The sequence below is a fragment of the Chondrus crispus genome, genomic scaffold (assembly GCF_000350225.1).
Source record: "Chondrus crispus Stackhouse genomic scaffold, scaffold_364, whole genome shotgun sequence".
Classification (NCBI taxonomy): domain Eukaryota; phylum Rhodophyta; class Florideophyceae; order Gigartinales; family Gigartinaceae; genus Chondrus; species Chondrus crispus.
In genome coordinates, this window is record NW_005179256.1 from 59,922 (window position 1) to 79,453 (window position 19,532).

General features: G+C 51.0%; 1 protein-coding gene across 1 annotated transcript; it reads right to left on the reverse strand.

The window, feature by feature from the left end:
- Nucleotides 1-12,164: 12,164 nt before the first annotated feature.
- CHC_T00000785001 (hypothetical protein) lies at nt 12,165-12,302 on the reverse strand. Its single transcript, XM_005718060.1, has one exon. The coding sequence runs from the start codon at nt 12,300-12,302 to the stop codon at nt 12,165-12,167; it is 138 nt and encodes a 45-aa protein (XP_005718117.1).
- Between the last annotated feature and the right edge of the window lie 7,230 nt (nt 12,303-19,532).

Genomic DNA, 19,532 nt, shown 5'->3' on the forward strand with positions numbered 1-19,532 from the left:
CTTGTTCTCCTGGCCCCTACGGGTTTCCCCGAATTTCATCCCTTCCAGCCGATATCGGTAGTCCGTCGGCTCCGCGGGTCGCGATAAGCGGACCTGCGGTTTTCCCGACGTGGTCCCTACGACGGCCGTTGCCCGTCCGCGGTCACCGCGGGGCGTCATCTCCGCGCAGAGGTGCGGTACCTCCCGGCGTGGGGGGAAGGTACCCCCTGCCCACGCATTTAAAAACGGGGCCCTCCCTCTGGAAACGGGGGGTTTCCAAAGAACGGTGGTACTGTATCCCGCTCTGGTCGAGGTAGGGCGGGGCCGTCGCCGTCCCCAAACCTCCCTGGCGGTCCATATGGGCGGTTTTTCAACTTGGCACCCCCGGACGCGGGCGGACCCGGGGAGTGCAATGCCGTCAACGGGAGGGGGCTACGAATTTTTTCCACCCTTCTAGGGAGGAAAACGTAGCCCCCCTTTAGGCTTAATTACAAGCCGGAGATCGGAGTCACCTCCTTGCCATCCAGGGCCCTTCCGCGCCGGGTCAATCCGGCGCGGGGCAGCGGTAGCGCGCGGTTGCCCGCGCGCTCTTGCGGTGGCGGGTTACCGCAACGGGTGCGGCCTGTGGCCCACCCCCGGGGTCGCCAGTCGATGTGAGATCTTCCCGGCCGCCTGGTCGGGGGTACCGCTGCGGGTTTTCCTCCGCGCTTCCATGTCGGGTTGACGCGTACCGCGGCCCGACGGGCGGGCGACCGCACTGTCGTCGTGACCGGTCACTGCGGGGGCGGGTTCCCGTTTCCCCCGTAACACCCGGTGCGCGTCCCCGCTATCGGCTTGGGGCGAAACCGGCCTTTTCCTTGGTAGTTTCCGCCTGCTTTTTCCTGGCGGTGGGTGGATTTTCCGCGTTTTGACGAGCTCCGATTGGGTGTTCCCCTTCGTCGGAGGCGCCGCGATCCGCCGCCGCTGCTCTGCGGACCACATCCGCAGGGGCACGGTTTCTGCTACCCAGTCGGTCTTGGGTCGCTGCGCCCTTGAGCGCCCGGCGAGGGCTCGCCATGACAGTATTTCCGCACCGGTATCCCCCCGTTCGGTCTTGTCCCCCGGGTGCTAACCCAGACTCGGAAGAGGACTACACTTTTATCCACCCCGAGAGGGGTGAGACGTAGCCCGCCCGAGTGTTTCCTTGGCCATCGCCGCGTCGGGTCGCCCCGCCGGCCGGTCCGTTTCATCCGCGCCGGGTCTGTCCCGTGCGGTTTTAGCGGTGGTGCGCGGTTGTCCGCGCGCGTCAGAAGCGGTCGATGAAGGGTTGCGGGAGGCCTTCGGCGGGTTCCCAGGTATCGTCCGCTGGGGTAAAACCATACCAGCGGACCTTGTACTGGCTGCCGCTGCGGGTCTCCCGGTGGGCGACCAAGTGGTCAACCACGTACTCCGCTGGCGGTTCGGGTGTTCCCGCCGGCGGGTCCGTTGTCGGTGCGGCCACAGTGGGGTCGTGGGGCCCCCGCGGCATCTTGGTTACCCGATCGATGCTCACGCGGTTCGAGACCCCGTCTTGGTCGACGACCACTGTGGCCTCCGTGGCGGATCGGACCCGAAACGGGCCTTCCGTTTTCGGTAAGAGCTTGACGGAGGGTCCTCCTCCGTCGCTCGGTAGGTCTCCCCGTTCGGTGCTCGTCAATGGCCGCGGTGGACGGTCCACGTAGACAAAGTATCCCACCGCGATGACCGGACGGAAGCGCACCTTCTTGTCGAAGTCGGTTTTGTACCGCTTCTGCACCGCGGTTAGTTTCACCCGCGTGCACTCGAGGGCATCCCGGAGCTTCGGCAACGTCGCTCGCTTGTACTGTACCGGGGTCTGCGGGTCTTCCGTGTGGGATCCGGCGTCCTGCGGTACAGTACCGGGCATTGCCAATCCTGACGGTGGTTGCGTCAGCACCAGGTCGAACGGGGTTGTCTCCGTCGACCGGTGGACCTGCGTGTTATACGCGAAGGTCAGGGGCTGGATGTACTCTTCCCAGTCCCTCTGATGCTCCTCGACATAGTGTCGGAGGCGCTGCACCAGGGTGCGGTTGAACCGTTCGGTTTACCCAGTTGTCTGGGGGTGATAGGCGGTAGTCAGGTATTGCTTCACCCCCAGCAAGGCGCACACCGCGTCGAAGAACTTGGCGGCAAATTGTGGTCCGTTATCGGTTAGCACGTAACGAGGTGCGCCGTATACGTAGACCCAATTGTCCAGGAAGGCGTTTGCCACGACCGACGCGGTGGTTGTCCGTAACGGGATGCTGCGCGTCAGCTTCGTAAACAGGTCGGTCATGACGAGCACGTGGCGATTCCCGTGCGCCGTCTTCAGTAAAGGACCCAGCAGGTCCATGGCGAAGAAATCCAGCGACCCTGCCGCTGGGAATAGCTTGAGGTCCTTCTGATGCCGCACCAGGGTTCCCCTGGTCGCGGCGCACGAAGCGCAATTCCGTACGGTACTGAAGGCGTCGTTGGCCATATGAGGCCAATAATATTCCCGCCGGAGGGTATGATACATCCTCGTACCGCCCGGGTGTCCTGCCAGGCGGGGATGATGGGCGAGGTACAATATCTCCGCCCTGAGCCGTTTCGGTACAACCCGCTGCAGGGTCCCATCGAGGGGGATTTGCGGACGACGAACCCGTATCGGTCGACGTCGTAGCGCGAGTCCGGGTTCCCCACGGTCTCGGCGGCCGCCCTACAGAAGGGGTCCTCGGCCTGCTCCCGAAGTAACTCTTCCACCGTTATGGATGAGACGTCACAGTAGCAGCGCCACGTCAACTGTGTCGCCCGATGGCCAAGACACCTACACCGGTTCGGTCGCAACCTATACCGATGGTACCAACACAAGATAAGGGAAAATAGGTAGAATTAGATATAGAAAAGGATAAGGAAATAAAGAAAAAGGAACCCCCGAGCGCAAAGGATAAAGTGATCTGTAGTAAAAGGGAATTTCTTGTGAAAGACGGACTTCGACCAAGGCGATATCAGACTCTGGCAACTCGGGTTACCTTTACTGACTTGGTGGTCAGTGGGCTAAGGTATATATCGCCCCGCTGGAGCCAGTACAGTAGCTCGGGGCGCTAGATCCTAGGTCTAATCTAATGTCAGCAAAATTAATGCCAACTAGTTAACTAAATAGAATAAAGTAATTAAAAATTAGAACTGTGCAATTATTCACACGTGTGTCCCCCAACCCAGACTACTTGTCATATCCAATTATTTTCCTTTCACTTCACCCCCCTGTAGACCTCCATATTGCACTACATGTAGCCCTCCTTCTTTGTCCCAAAAATTCTTGAAGGGCGACGCCCTGGAAGCGTACAAAACCCAATTCGATCTCGCCGGAGACGGACTAGGCGGTTTCGCCACTTGGCCGGAGGCAGTACAATTTCTATTACGCACTTACGACAAGGACGCTTATATCGAGGATGCCTTAACGGCTTTGGAAGACTGTCGTCAAGGACATCAAGAAGATGAGGAGGTCTACGGTAGAAGACTGAAGAAGGTCACTCGTGCCATATCTGGGGTACTCTCCCAGAAAGATCTCATCACGAAATTCCTCCGCGGCCTAAGTCCAGATATAAAGCCGTTACTCAGGCACACGCGAAGAGATTACAGCGGCCCTATGGCATTTCAAGACTGCGTCGATCAGGCAAACGCCCAAGGCTCGGCACATCGTGATCTCCTAGACTACCGAGTCGGCGGGTTGAACGGCCGCAAGACGTCCCAGGGACGCGTGCTAGCTGTCCGGGAGCATCGAGACGATAACGGCAGCATATTCCGTGAGGCATCGGAAAGGCTTCCCTGCAGCGATACAGTCAATGCTATCGGCACGAACGCCCTTTTGAACACCAGTATGTCGTCTTCAGAGATCATGGAGACTTTAAATCCAGACTCTGTCGTTCACTGGAAGCTTGGCAGCGGTCTTAACAGAGGCAATGCCACTAATAGCTCTTCCGAAGCCACCTACAAGTCTGCTCTAGATGAAGTTCACGACAACGAAGTCCACGTCGTGCGACACTCGGATCACCGTGGCACTCAGGAAATCCCCTCATATTTGTGCCGCGGCGGCAACCGTATGACGGCTCTGCCATCAAGGGCCCGCCCTCCTGCTGGCACAGCGCCAATGAGTCAATTGAAGGTCCCCATGGGTCCCTCAGATAGACAAGGATAGAGAGGATATGGTGAGCCGTCCGCAAATCGACCCGATGATGTCTGCTTCGACTGCTATGAACAAGGTCACCGGCGCCCGCGATGTCCGTATAGCGACAGAGCCCATGATGCTCACTACTTCGCTATGGTGAGAGAAAATTATTACGCTCTCACCCAAGGCCAACGAGACTGGCTCCACATCCGGGATCAAACCCCAGGGTTCTCCTATGCCGAAGGCACAGCCCACGGCTTCCAAACCGGGCCCTTAACAGTTTTTCAGCCACGGTCGAACACGCCTTATGAGGCGCCAGTCGTTCGACGGAGCCAAAATCGGCAGACGAGAAACTAGGAAGGGGCCTTACTGCGGGTGTCCATCCCAAGGCTAAGGCCTCACCGTGGAATACCACAACGAGAACGGAATCACCCAGTGCGTCGGATGACAATCAAGAAGCCTGGGTGCAACCAAAAGAAATTCTTGAACGACCATATGGTCTACCCCGATGGATTCGACTTGATCAATATCAGAGAACTCCGATATGAGCCTTGTCTACGTACAATTACAAGGTCGCCGCCTCATTGGGCCCTCGAAGAATTCACTGGGAAGTGCGCTTACCGTTCTAGACACAGAGGCAGGTCCAAACCTGATTCGTCTGGACATCCTATCATTGGAAGCACAAAGTCAAATTGACAATTCAAAAGAGCCGGTCTCATTATCAAGCGCCTCGAATCACCGGCTTGAAACACTGGGAATATTCCATCTTGCCGTGGCGCTCGGCAGCTATCACAAGAGACAGACATTCATCGTCGTGAGACAATTAGCCGCGGACGCCATTTTGAGATGTACGTTTCTGGACGATCACGTTTCCACCGTTCACATCCGAAGGCGGTCAGTCGAGCTACGCTCTGGAGATGAAGTACCCATTCAAAGGAGACCTGCGATGACCCCCGTCAGCCGTCCGACAGGGCAATGCCCCAAAATGAGTACCAAACGAGACGGCGACCTATTTCTTAGAGTTACCAAGGCCGTCGAAATTCCGGCAGGCACGAAAATGACTGTTCTAGTCAGCTGCCTAGCCTCTGGCACTGTAGTCCTAGAGACAAGACCGGAAGTGTATCTAAGAAAGCAAGTAAGCCTGTCCCATGGGGTCGCTGACCTACGTCCTCATGTCCCGTTCTTAGTCCGCGTTGCGAACTTTTCACGGTCAGCGACCAAACTTCAAAAACAAGAGCCAATTGGAATTGCTGTGACAGCACCCAATCAAATTCTGTCGGTCGACTTTGGTCTGCCAACCAGAGAAATATCACGAGATGAAGAGGGGGCAGGGCCTGGCCTCCTGTCGCTTGTACCGCCGGAAAAATCTAGTCATGGAGACAAGAAGTCGAAGTCGACAGATATTGATGACTTAGATCTTGATCACCTGTCGGACGACAATCGACGCAAGGTGCGAAAGCTCCCCCCCGTCCATTTGCCAAAATGTGGCAAGGTCAACTGGGCTCCGTGGACATAACAGAACACAGGATACCGTTAGTCCCGGGAGCCAAACCGGGTTTCTCCCAACCATATCGAGCAGGGCCTGGGGCCAGGAAAGTCTTGAAAGAATCCGTACAGGAGATGCTGGACAAGGATGTCATCGAGCCCGCTCAAAGTGAGTGGGCTAGCCCGGTGGTGCTTGTGACCAAGGCAGATGGATCTCTTAGGTTCTGCGTTGACTACAGAAGGCTAAATTCCATCACTGTGAAGGATTCATATCCATTACCAAGGATGGAAGACTGCTTGGACTCATTCGGGGACGCTAAATGCTTCACAACCCTCGATTTCAACAGTGGTTATTGGCAGATCCCCGTGGCGGAAGCCGATAGAGAGAAGACGAGGTTTACATGTCATGAAGGTTGTTACCAGTTCCGGAGAATGCCTTTTGGCTAGTGTAATGCTCCAGCCACCTTCCAGAGAACACTCAATATATTAATATCAGGATATAGGTGGAAGAGGTGCCTCGTGTACCTTGATGACATCATCATTTTCTCGAATTCCATTGAAGAGAACTCAACTCACGTTCAACAGGTTTTGAGAGTCCTCCAGGACGCAGGGCTTTCTCACAAGCTTGGAAAGTGTAATTTCTTTGCTGAGTCGGTCGACTATCTTGGGAATGTCATCAGCCCTGGACTTTTGGCCGTTGCGGAGAAGAACACTGATGCCATCAAGAAGGCAAAAGAGCCGACGACGCAAACTGAGCTTCGCTCTTTCCTCGGCATGTGCAATGTTTACCGAAGGTTCGTGCTGAACTTCGCAAGAACTGCGGCACCCCTTAATGCACTGTTAGCAAAGGGGAAGCCTTTCCAATTAGAGAAATTCTCGACTGAACAGTCCAAGGCTTTTGGTTTACTGAAGACCGCCCTTATAAGTCCTCCCATTCTCAAGCTACCGCGCTCAGACCTTCCAGTCTCGGTCGACACGGATGCTTGCGAGCGACAAGTGGGCTGCGCCCTCTTTCGGACATATCCAGACGGAACGCACCATCCGGTGGGATTTTGGAGTCGCTCCCTGAACCCAGCGGAAAAGAATTACAGCGTCGGCGAAAAGGAATGCCTCGCCATAATTTGGGCGGTACAGATTTTGAGACCATATCTCGAGCGGAAGCACTTCGAGCTCTACACAGACCATCAATCCTTAAAGTGGATGATGAGTCTAACAGACGCCAGTGGCAGGCTTGCTCGATGGCGTCTCCGCCTACTGGAGTTCGGTTTCACAATCAAGTACCGCAAAGGGGCTGTGAATTGCATTGCAGACGCTATGTCAAGGCTGCCGACATTTGGCGAGTGTGCTGTCGAGCCTGACTCAGACATTCCGTGTTTCTGGGTTCAAGAGAACAGCGCTTGGATGGATGAAGATCAAGATGACGAAGATGTCGAGATCGAGCTCAGGCGCGATGCAATCACGTCAGATTTCAATGACGAGGGGATTTGCGTCGTGAACGCTGAGAACACAGATCTATCTCCGGTCCGAATCGAAGAGCTGGTGATCTCTCAAGCTAACGACAGATACTGTCAAATGTTGAAAGAGAAAGTTGACAATGAGGAGACAAGTCGCTTCGACGTCGACGACCACGGTCTCCTGGTCCGCATTTCCCCTCTCGACGACTGCAGACAAATTGTCGTACCGACCATGTTAAGGCAAAAGATTCTTTACCTATGCCACTATACAAGAACATCAGGTCATCCTGGGGGTACAAAGATGTTCTATACAATGCGACGCACGTTCTACTGGCCTTACATGACATTGGAAAGTCACGCTTGTGTGAGACAATGTGACTCACGCGCCCGTGAAAGAGTACAATTGCGCAAGTACTCTACATTTTTGAAACTCTTCCCCGCGAGAAGACCGCTAGAGTTCGTCGCCATCCACATTTTGGGACCTCTACCCCGATCGACAAAAGGGAACCAATACCTTTTGGTCATATCCGATCGGTTCTCGAAGATGACAAGAGCGATACCGCTGAAAAGCATCACATCAATGACAGTGCCAACAGCCTTCGTCGAGAATTGGATTTATCCGTATGGACCACCTACCTATCTTCTATCCGATAACGGTGGTCAATTCGCGTCGAAGTTCTTCCAAAAGATTTGTCAAATCATGGGGATTCGCAATCTCTTTACCACTGCGTATCACCCTCAGGCCAATGATCAGGTGGAACGGTTCAACTGAGCCATATTATCAGGCATACGCCACTACGTCGTGGAACATCAAAAGAAATGGGATGAATACTGTGGTCCTCTGACGTACGCGTATAACACGCAAGTACATCGCAGCACGGGATGTACACCATTCGAAATTGTGTTGTCACGACCTCCAGGGCCCGTGGCCTTGGAAAACATTCCCCAAAATGGTACAATGCCAGAAACTCGAGGCGAGCGTAAGGGGCTGATGGATCATCTTAAAAGTCTCATGGACAGAGCCACCGACACGCTAAGAGCAGCTCAGACACGATACAAGGAAAATTACGACAAGCATGTCAGAAAAATAGCATCCCCAGCGGATGTTAGGGACAAAGTGTTCGTGAAGAGACAAGTAACGCTGCGCACTGAAAGTGGAGAGGCTTCTAGGAACAAGCTACAGCCAAAAGCAGATGGACCATTTGAGGTCATTGGTGCGACATCACACACAGTCACTATTATTCGTGATGGCCTCACCGAGACGGTAACCAGGGATCGGGTTTCAAAGAAGACTGTCCCGGGCCAAGCAAGAATTACAAGAGAAGTCGAAAATGGCAATGAGTCTGAAGACGGAACCCCCCACCTGCCCGCTGCCAGCGGCAGTCAATCAGCCCATCATGAGACTAGGAATAATTCCTATGATGAGCAGGGTGATAGAACGCCGTCAGAAGACATTTCTGAAGAACATCGGAGACGCTTCTCTCACCTCCGAAGATCAGAAATCTCTGAGGCGGAATATGCCATAGACGGCAGAAGAAAAGAGCACTCATTTGACGCAATTGTCACGTATAATGACCGAAACGATCGATTCAGAGTCCGATAGACCGGTATGATGAGTCGGGTGACACTTGGGAACCAGGGCGTAATTTTCCTTTCAACTCAGTTGTCCGCTATTTCCGCCGACGGGGCCGTCAGGTTCCAGAACACCTTCGCCATCTTCTGGCTACGACACATTAGTCAAAAAATGCCCTGGTATCTTACAGCCTTTTACAAAAATGGCTTTGACGATTGTCGGATGGGACAGTCGAGAAAATTGGAGACGCTCAAGAAAAAGGGCTGTCTAGAATTATTCAGTCGTGAGGTCAATATTCGGCTCAGGCTAAACGTGCGCCGGTTCAACAGGGACGCACGTCGTGCGGGAAATTTGGAGAGGAGGAAAGCCTTGCGAAATATCAATCTCGATATCAGCAGGCGCATCTAGATCTTTGATCTCCTCCTTGCTCGCCGAGTATGAGGGACAAGCTGTCACAAGGCCGCGCAAAGGTCAGAATCAAGTGCAGCGTCGGGACGGCTTCGGTTTGGGGTGGGGGCCGTGTGGTTACACAACCCAGATTTGTAATTTGTACAGCACCCGCCGCCGCGGGTTCATTACAGACGCGCGACTACACGTGTGCCTTACAGGCGGGCGAACTACACATGGGCATTACAGGCGACGACGTACTGTATACATTACAGCCCCGAGGTTGTATATGACAAGGAACAGTAGTAATGGCATAGTACAGTTCATTGCACAATAGAGTACAGTAGTACCGTAGGATGGACAATGTCCAAGACCCCGCGACCTCGCTTATTTAAGCGACGGCACCGGGCAATGACAGTAAACAGTCAAGGATCTTTTGGGAAAGGATTTTCTTCGAAGGTGCGACACCGCGGGCCAAGATAAGCCTCTGACTAAGGCGACATTGTCGGAATCCATCTTGCGACGTTTCCCTGGCTTCTATTGCCTTTACATTTACCTTCTCCTTTCCGCCGTCGTCGCGACTACGCGGGCTAAGACTAGTCTCTAGCCTAGGCGTTACTTTGTCACTCGACGTTTCTATTGTTTTCCTTTTTCCTCTGTCGTTGCGACTACGCGGGCCAATACTAGCCTCTAGCCTGGGCGTATTACTGTCGCACGACCTATTTCTCCCTACATTGTGACAATTGTCAGGTCGCGGGCTGCGACAAGCGTCTAGCCTTGGCGGCACTACTGACATATGTCCCGCTCGTTCACTCTAGGAGTTCCCGCCACTCAACGCTCCGCCCGTGTCTGACACTAGTCTCTAGGCTCGGGTTCCCCCTGGGTTTTGTGTTCTTACACCACCCCTTCCAGTGCTGGTCCCATTCCTGGTCCGCACCTTGACCAGTACGTCGTGTTTTTACAGTCGGCCGACGTACTTCCCCTTTGCGCTACCACAGTCCCGATCTACCGCGGGACACACCCTATTGGTTTTTACCTCTTCCTCGAGCTAGCTCATAGCTGGCGACCGCCACTATACTACACACGCTGGTGTGGTAGGAAAAATAAAGAGAATTTAATGTTCGTCAACCCTTCGATCGAGTTGATGTCTCGCAATGATGGGGGCTCGCGTAATCGAGCGGCTACTCCAGCGGGATGTCGAACACTATTCTGTCTATCTCCCCTTCCTCCCCTTCTTCCTCTGTCGCTATTCGAGAGAGGGCCTTGCTTATAAAGGCAGAGAAAATACAGGCAAGTGCATCAACCTTACAGTAGTGCACAGAAGTGCATACGTAGGTCGCTAATTTCTACAAAAACACTCATGTGGCCAGTAAAGTGGGCAATAGAGCAAATATGACTTTTTCCATTTATATTTTATGTCCAATATAATATATATGGGAGATTTTGCGTTTAGTGGGGCGATCGTGTCTTGTTTGGTGGCAAAAAGGGGGTGAAATGGCTTCTGCTGTAGTGAACAGGGTCCGAATCGTGCGAATTTGTTGCACAGGGGGGGCGAAGGGAAGAATAGCAGTAGTATGTTAGACCCGACCACTGAAATGTCGCCTTTGGTTGCCCGTCCCAAACAACACAATTGGGGAGCTTCGCCCGTGTAGTAATCCAAAATTACAAGTAATCGAGGGTTTCAGGGCTATTAAACCCAACATTTCTAGAACACGGATATTGTAAGGACAATCCACGATATGATCGCCACGCCGGTGTCGCCGCCTTATCCCTGTGCGGTCCTCTCCATTCTGTATCTGCTACAGTACTCCACTTCTCCAGCCGCTTCGTCACCCGCACCCTCACCCTCCCCAGCACTTCTCCCAAGCCGCGCCTTCCCACCACCGGTAACCACGGGTGTATCCACACGTGCAGCGGCACGTCCTCGTCCTTCCATTGTTCTACACTCCTAACCAACCAGCGCGCCGCCGCCGAAAATTGCCACCGCCGCCAAGTGGTACACCTTGCGCGCCGACGCGCGCCCCCGCGGGCCGCCGCCTTCCCTCGCCACACCCACGCCACGCACGCCGCCGCCACCGCCGTCCACGCGCACACCAGCGCCACGCGCTCGCTCCGCGCGCACACGTGCCGGGCCACCAGCAGCACCGGCTCCTCGCGCACGAACATCCACGCCGCCGCGTAGCTCGGCGTCGCCACGCGCATCCCCACGACCTGCCAAAAGGCCCCCCCTTGCCCCGCCTTGCCGCCGCCAGTCCCCGCCGCCACGCCGCCCAGAACGGCCGCCACCAGCGCGCCACGCCCACGCCATAAACGCCGCCGCCGCCGCCGCCGCCGCCGTCGCCGAACAATTCGCGCGCGGCCATGCCGCCGACGCCGCACACCGCCGTCGCCACCAGCGCGCCCTCGCCACCCGTGACGCACCTCCCTCCGCGCTCGACGACGGCGGTCTGCCGGGATAGCGGCATCCGCGGCGACTGCTCTCTGAAACAGCTGTATGGGGATACCGCAGAGTAGGGGAAACCGCAGAGGAGCCGCTCTTTTAGTATCGCCTTAGTATCCGATTTCGCCTGTCGTGTAGTACAATATATTGCACTGTCCACTTTTTTCAGATTCTGTCGCCCCTCCCGAACAACCAACTTCTTTGCGGTCACCCCCCTGTTGAGTACATCGCCCATACGATCCCTACAAATAATTCTCTATCGGATGTAAACCTCTGCAAATTTTACAGCGTCACCCCTTCATCACTACAACAAAAGCCATTTCACCCCCTTTTTGCCACCAAACAAGACACGATCGCCCCACTAAACGCAACATTATCTCAATATATATATATATATATATACTGGCGACATGCGGCATTAGGGATATGAACTTCTACCAGAATAACGATTCTGAAGTCTTGATGTTGTGTGGCAGCACTTACAGGACTGTTGTTTGATATTTAAATTGTGCGGCTGAACGCTTATGATAAGAAATATATTTTATATTTACAGTCCATACCGCTCAATAGTGCAGTACCGTGCCACGTGGTAGAATACTGCACTATTGGCGTATTGCAATACTCAGGGCGTGTCTTAACAGACTGGTTTTTGCTTTGCCTTGCCCGGTTTTGCCAGGAATACTTTTAAATTCTTAACAAATACCGTATGCTTCTTAAGCCCTTGCTTTTCTTAAACACATAAATTAAAACGTAGGAGCCACTCATAGCACGCCAAATCACTTCTTTGGGCAAAGCAAAGCAAACCGCAGCAAAACGGGGCATGTTAAGACACAAGGGGAAGATATCGCAAATCACGTTTACAACGTGGTTTTATTTTAAAAAACCCGTCGCAATTGTCGAACTTTTGTTCTTGCAACAATGCGCCTTGCTTTTAGTTTCATACACGTGTCAAAAGTCGTGACAAGCGGTTTTGACCTGCATTATTGGCGGTTTGCACTACTCACAACTGCACCATTGAGGAGATACTCTCTGTATAACCAGGGAGCACCCGATCATGTTCCCCATGACATGCTCGGGATTTTGGTCAATCTTTCCTGAATAATTGTTATGATAACGTGAACCAATCTCAAGAACACTGCCATGACTTAAGACCTTATGGCTGGGGCAATAGACAGTGCCCAGCACGTGAGGTCAAACCTTTTTAATTTGATTTTCTCCAGCCGCCATCTGGGTATTGTCGTGATTTTGACGTGCACTTGCCACATGCGTACCTTGCACGTCTGCCTGACGAATGACACGACGTGAGGTACCCTGTAGTCTCCTTGCACGTACTCACCCTTCATCATATCTTTCAGGTACTCCGTAAAGAACGACGTTGTTGATGACGCCATGCTGGCTAAACTAGCACGGCCTGCCGCTGACGTAATTGCAGTCGTGCTCGCGATAGGTCAGTGTTGACGCTTCATGTTGAAACTACAAAGGTTATTCATGTGTACGCTTTCCTATCCTTGCATGAATCAGCACGTCAGACATTGCTCTGGTCTTACTATCATGCAGATACTGAGTTTCCCCTGAATGAGTCGTACACTCAACATCTGTGACCGGTCCATCGTACATCCTATTAGTTTTGCATGGGGGGAGACATAGACATCGCATACCTCATGTCCTACAGTTCCTACGTTATTGAGAGATCAACTGTTTATGTCTGATACGTCTAGACAGCAGGAAGGGTATGCCGACAATCTCTTTCAGAGTAGAGGGCGCCCTGACCAATGAACCGATAAAAGAGCATGGAATATCTCCAGTGCAGCCCATACCCCCTTTTCCCTGTGCATCTGTCCTTACAATTGTTCACGTGGCCGGTCCGTGAAACCTAGAAGCCTCCGCAATATGACACAGCAGCATGTCTACCCTTGTCTACATTATATGGAATGGCTCAGCAGATCCGTATTTTAACCACTAGTACCCCTGCTCACTGCTCGCCGTCTGCTTGCCACTGAGAGCAAACGAGTTTGCGACAGTAGTACAAATCTTGATCCATTTCGATCCAGCAAGTATACTGGTTCCTCTCCGGTTCTTTCTGCGCAACGGAATACCGATCCGATCCCGTCACTCTCAATCCCACTCCTTGGATTTCTTCATCAAGTGTTCCACTGTCCCGTTTTTCCTCGGTGGTAATTCTCACTCTTCACTCTCCGGACATCTGCAGAGAGACAAAAAGAGAAAGGGTGAGAGGGATCACAGATATCAACCGCTGACTAGTTTCCACAGGAATTCTTCATCTGGAGAGCAATCGGTGTGGTGTCTCATTTTTGAGGGAATACAGAGGCATAATCTGCGGCGGGGCAGCTCTTTACTGTCAACTTGGTGCATTATTCGATCAACATGGCAAAAAGAACTTTAGAACAAAACAAATGCGATGTGTCTTTCATTTTGAATGATGTTGAACGGATGCGCCAGAGCCCAATGGAACTCGATTCACTTTCAAAAGTAATGGACTCTTCTTCCTCGAGAAGCTCAGCTCGACAAGCTGCAGTCATTGCTAAAGAGCGCATTTTCGAATGTGGTGCATGCGAGCGTGCCTTCAGGGCGAAGGGGGACCTTGCAAAGCATCACAAAAATATTCATCTTGGTCTCAAGCCTCACGAATGTCATTGCGGAATGCGATTCGGAGAAAAAGGAAACCTTACAAAACACATGAAGCGTCACGAAGGGGTTCGAGAATTTCACTGCTCAATCTCGGGATGCAAGAAGACCTTCGTTCTCCGGGATGGGCTAAGACGCCATGAAAAGGCAATTCATGGAAAAGATGATCGTGTTGGGACCAGAGGAAGGCGGTCTGCCAGTGTATCACCCATCGTGCAAAGATCAGGCTCGAAACATCTTAGCTCCCTCAAGCACCGGAAATAAAGAGTTTCTTGCTCTTTGAACTAGATGGTACTACACTCGAAGAAAAACTATAATCCTGTGACATATCGTGTTCGAAGATGGGAGGGAATGGTTGACTGGACTGCGTAATTGACCTCGTAGTAGTTTTTTTTTCTGCGCAAAGAATGTGAACATAGTTGTCCCCTTCGCTCTATGCTCTATCAAATTTTCCTCCCAATGTTTTACGTGAGAGGAAACTGTTACACATTTCTATCTCGTTATACACGAAGCGATATGTAGAGTCTTCGGTTGCCATCCACTTGCTTGAATTTTGAATCGTGATGGGCTCAAACGAATTTGTAAAATGAACGATAGCACAATAATTGCAATAGTGCTCCGAAAAGACAGATGCATTCTGCCGGAAGCGATTATCTATATCTCTGACCACTGAAGAAAACCTTGAGATACCCGAGAGAGGAATTTGGAGATTCAACCAGGCGTTTACGCTTTCTATGTATTTGTTCTTATTTGGATGGAATCTTTGTTCAAATGCCGTAAATCGGTACAATTTGATCACATTTAATTCACGCACTTTCAACGTCTTTTGTTTGAGTGTTTGAATTCTACATTCTGAAAGGTTTCGTTCGCAAAAGTGCCTTGAAGAGTGTTTCGTTTTTAGAGCACAAATAGCGAAGCACACCGTAACATCAATAGTATGCCTAGAAAGCAGGACAATGTTTGATTTTTCGCATTGTCAATTGGCGATACAGTACTGTGAAAGAGCCCTGACCTTCCGCACAGAATTTGCGCATCCTCACTTCCTAGAAAAAAGGCGGAGACTTCATTCTAGTGTTTGACGTCGAGGGACACCGCGTTACTCATGTCATTTCCGTTCACGAATAGACCTTCTGCTTCACTCTTTATACAGACAGATCATCAATCTGATGATGAACCTGTTCCCCTGAAGGGAAACTTACAAGAACGCGGACAAGGCCTGGAGGGTTTACGCAAACGAAATGAGTTAACTTTAGAACCTCGAGAAAATATTCATTCAGCTGAGGTTTTCGGGAACCAAGCTGATTCAAGTTGCGGGAAGAGCGTCGCAGAAATTGGCCATGAAGGAATGGAGAGTCAGAGACAAAACTTCGAAGGCCGTCCAGGCTCTGAAAGCCGACCAATGCGAATCCAAGCCCCAAGCGATTCACAACTCGAAGAGGTTCACATCGATGCGCATTTATTGTTCTCACTTGTCGATGCATCTCAAAATGATGCATGGGAATACCTCAATCTCAATTTTAACGTCACACAGAATTTTCTCAAAGATCCTTCCGATAATGCACATCCTCCTAACAATGCAGCGCAAACGACGCAAAAATTATTGAAAGAATATGGGCATGGAGGCAAGCATATTCGAGAAGCCACGGTTACAATTTCGATACGAAGCTCACAGGAGACAAAAAATCGAAAATACCAATTTCAGCTTTTCTGCGTCATTTCTGAGGACCCGGCTGTCCGAGAGAACGTGGGCGTAGATTGGACACGACTAGAAGTTTGTGCTTTTGTGATGATTCGCGGAGCTAAACGACCACTGGAACCGATCAATAGAACTATTTCAAGAGCACAAGTAGTATCGTGTGGAAGGGAGATGTCCTTGGGATCATTTTCTTACGATGGTCATGCTCTTTTTCATGTTACACCCAGTTATATGCAAAGACAGGAAAGAAATGGAAACGATTTTTCAATGCCAACTACTTCATTTTCCACACCCATCTCAAATAAGATAATCGTTTTGAATAATTCTGAGATACAGAAGGAACCCAAAAAAGCTCGAGCAGGGCGGCCAAGAAGCAAGAGATCACTGCAGCTTTTAGTGACCCGAGAGCAAGCCGAAAAAACTCTCGAAATGAGAGAGAGATGGACTGGTATGAGCAGAAGACAGAGAAAGCTTCATATTGTTGACTCTGACCTATATCCGTTCTTGACCATCAGTAGGGACGAATGTGCCAATTTGCTCTTGGTTTGTCACACTTGGTTCAAAGAAGTAATTCGTTCTCAGGGGATCAAGGTTTGGCCTGGACGGCCACTGCGAAGAACAGGCGCAGAGCTTGAAATTCTCAAAACCCAGTTGGAGACGGCGAGAGCCACAGTGCAATATTCTTGTAAGGGAACAGATGCGCGCGCAAGAGGCATGCATCTCATATCATCACTTCAAGAAGCAATTAAACAGAAGTTGGCGTATCGATTGGAAATTATTGAGAATCAGGTCACTTCCGAATACTTCCAAAGATTCGTACAAGCAGATGGCCAGAAGCACCTCTATCCGGAATGGGTGGCCTTGCCCCCACCCATACCTCGACGGCATTGATAGTTTTGAGTCCAAGACTCTGGCAATTTCATTTTTCTGTCACTTCGGTCTGAAAGCAGAACAGCGTCAGTTGTTCTCGCTCGCATGCTACAGACTTTTTTTCTCAAATAATTACCCCACCAAAATATTACGGTTGTGGTTCGAAATTTGTTTGGATTCTGTATTTGAATGACTTTGGGGATAAGCAACATCCCGGGTCACCCATGTCCATACTCGAGTACTACGTAGTAGTTGTGTTGCATGGAGAATGCCCGTTATTCAATGTATGCTAAGTCAACAAGCTCAATACATGAGAAATACAAACCAAATCCGCTGTTCTGTGGGCACAGCTCTGTTTACATATTTCCTCTTTGCATAACAATAATAAATGGACTGCAGCATCCTTGTTTCTATGTGACAAATGACTCCAGATGAGGTCTATTGAAACCGTATTGGCATACTCTTCAACATACCATCCCCGGCTTTAAATAGCTTAATATGGCGAATGTCAGAAATGATATCGTGATGCAGCAGGACACATCCTACTTTCATTTCAACTCATCTTAATTAATTGCTGTGTAGCCACTTCTGACTTGGCGTGGGGGTTTTACGAGCGACAGGGATGACTATTGGGCGTCCGCGTTAGGATGGAACTATGACCGCCTACAAAACGATGTGATACCGGGATGTACACACAAGTTCATCATGGAGCTGACAAGAATTTGTAATGCTACCAAAAAAGGTAACGTTTTGTAGCACCTTGAAGCTGACATGAAATTGTGGTACGACCCAGGACAAGCTTCAACCTGTAGTGCTTCAGTGTGACTTCTTATAACCTCACTGAAGCGGTCGAGAGGTCTAGAAAAAAGGGCCACTGACGGTAAACTCATCTTTGCTTTGTTTCAACTTTCGTTCTTGCCTAGGCGCTGTAGCGTCTAAAACTAGCGTATACACAACTTCGAACACCTCTGAAACGTCCTGTGCAAACATCACAGACACCGAATTCGTAATTCAAAAGCCCAACACACTGTTTTATTCTGATAATATCCCGTGGGTTTTTGCTGAGTGTCGCTGTTGTTACACAGACGTAACAATTAAATGGGAGGTCTGCAAACGGCAGTCCTCTTCCGTCTGACCTGCTTACGGCACGTGAGTGATCTCCGCTTGCGAACTGCAAGTGGATTTTGCCGATCGCGGACGCGCGATGCGGCGGAAAGTGGGAAACGCCCACTTGGTTGAGCAGTACCTGCTCGAAGGCAAACGCAACGGCGTTTGGTGAATGAACAATGTTTAGTCGTAAGATGAGTATTCGATCGATTGTTACTTTCTACATTCTGTCCGTTGCTGAATGGTAATTTATACTACTGCCCGAATACACGCGCGAGGCCACTGCGGTTTACCTCCCGCAGCGGAGACTCGGCCAAATTATCTGAGTCTCTGTTGCGACTCCCGGTTGACATATGACTCCTTAGATTATTCCAAAAACTCTACTGCTGATTTCTTGGCGAAGCGGAACTTTGCTTCGTTCTGAGAAAGTCTCCTTGCAACAACAGTCGCCATACCCGTGCACTTTTGTATCTTCCCACCATGTGATGATAAGTTTCTGCTATCAATATGATATACTGATTGGTGATTCCTGCTGCATCCTTCTGAGTCAAGCGCCGTCAACCTTAGTCTTTATTAGTCCCTGTTATCCTGCATATGCCCCATTTACCTACGGCTATACATCCCCTATAAGTACTGCCACACTTCATTGCTAATAAGAGAAAAGGGCAGAGCATTTTTTAAAAACACAGTTCTCAACTTCTTCTTTCCGATCGATCTGAAAAACACGACGCTCGTGCAGCGCGCATACCGATCATCGGGTTTTACCATTCCGGGAAGCGTGACGCTTGTGCCACGCGTCTACCGGAGACTGGACTGATTCGAATTACCGTGATCGGCCACAGTGATTACTACGGTCAGAATTTCATCTTTGAGAATCGACCTTTCTCTACACCTGTTAAGGAATTGCTTGCATTACTCGTTTCACCGTGAACGTTGCTTCTGGATCCTCAAGCGGCAGCAATTTCTCTATTTCTACACCTATCAACCACCCGACCCTTCGGAAGCATGACTCCGAATCTACTCGCATTTTTTGAGAAGGTACGACCAGTTCGTTACCGAAATTTCGGAGCGAGCTGCCCAATATGGTGATACAACTTCCCGCCCGGCTCAGCTCAAGTATTGTGTTGATTCAAAGTACCTACAATCCGCCATCGCTATTGGTTTTATCGAAGGCGTCACCAGTTTGGGAGATCTTTCAGACCCGATTCTTCGGACGTACCTAGATAAGAAATCTGAGTCCTCGAAGGAGACGGTTACCTCATCAACTCTCGATAAGATGGTCGAGAAGCAGCTCTCGATGAACATGAGTGAACTTTCCGCAACTTCGCGCATGCAAGGTCTTTTATCTCTTATGACACTCTTTTGAGGAAAGCAGGTATTTCTTGGGTCCTCGAAGAGAGTCAAAGGGTTGCTGTGCCGCATATATGCCATCAATCCAAAGTCGCTTCGCGACCGTCTTGTGGAAGATCTTGAATTATCCAAGTACAACCTTCGAAAGGATTTCAAGGGATTTACGGCTCACGCCATCAAGCTCGCAGATGCATTCCAACTAGTGGACAGTGGGCGTAATCGTAAACGTGGACAAGATCGAACCATTACTCCACGTATTAGGAATCCCACAGACTCCGGGCAAGCTACACCTCTAAGGTCCACTGATGGCGGGGTTGTACCAAAAAAATCTGGGCGTTTGCCTCCGTACTGCATTATGCCAAGATGCGCGAACGACAAAAGAC

Excerpts from the sequence above, each read along its gene's own strand:
- CHC_T00000785001 (XM_005718060.1), bottom strand. The coding sequence starts at position 12,302 with ATGCCCCGTTTTGCTGCGGTTTGCTTTGCTTTGCCCAAAGAAGTGATT.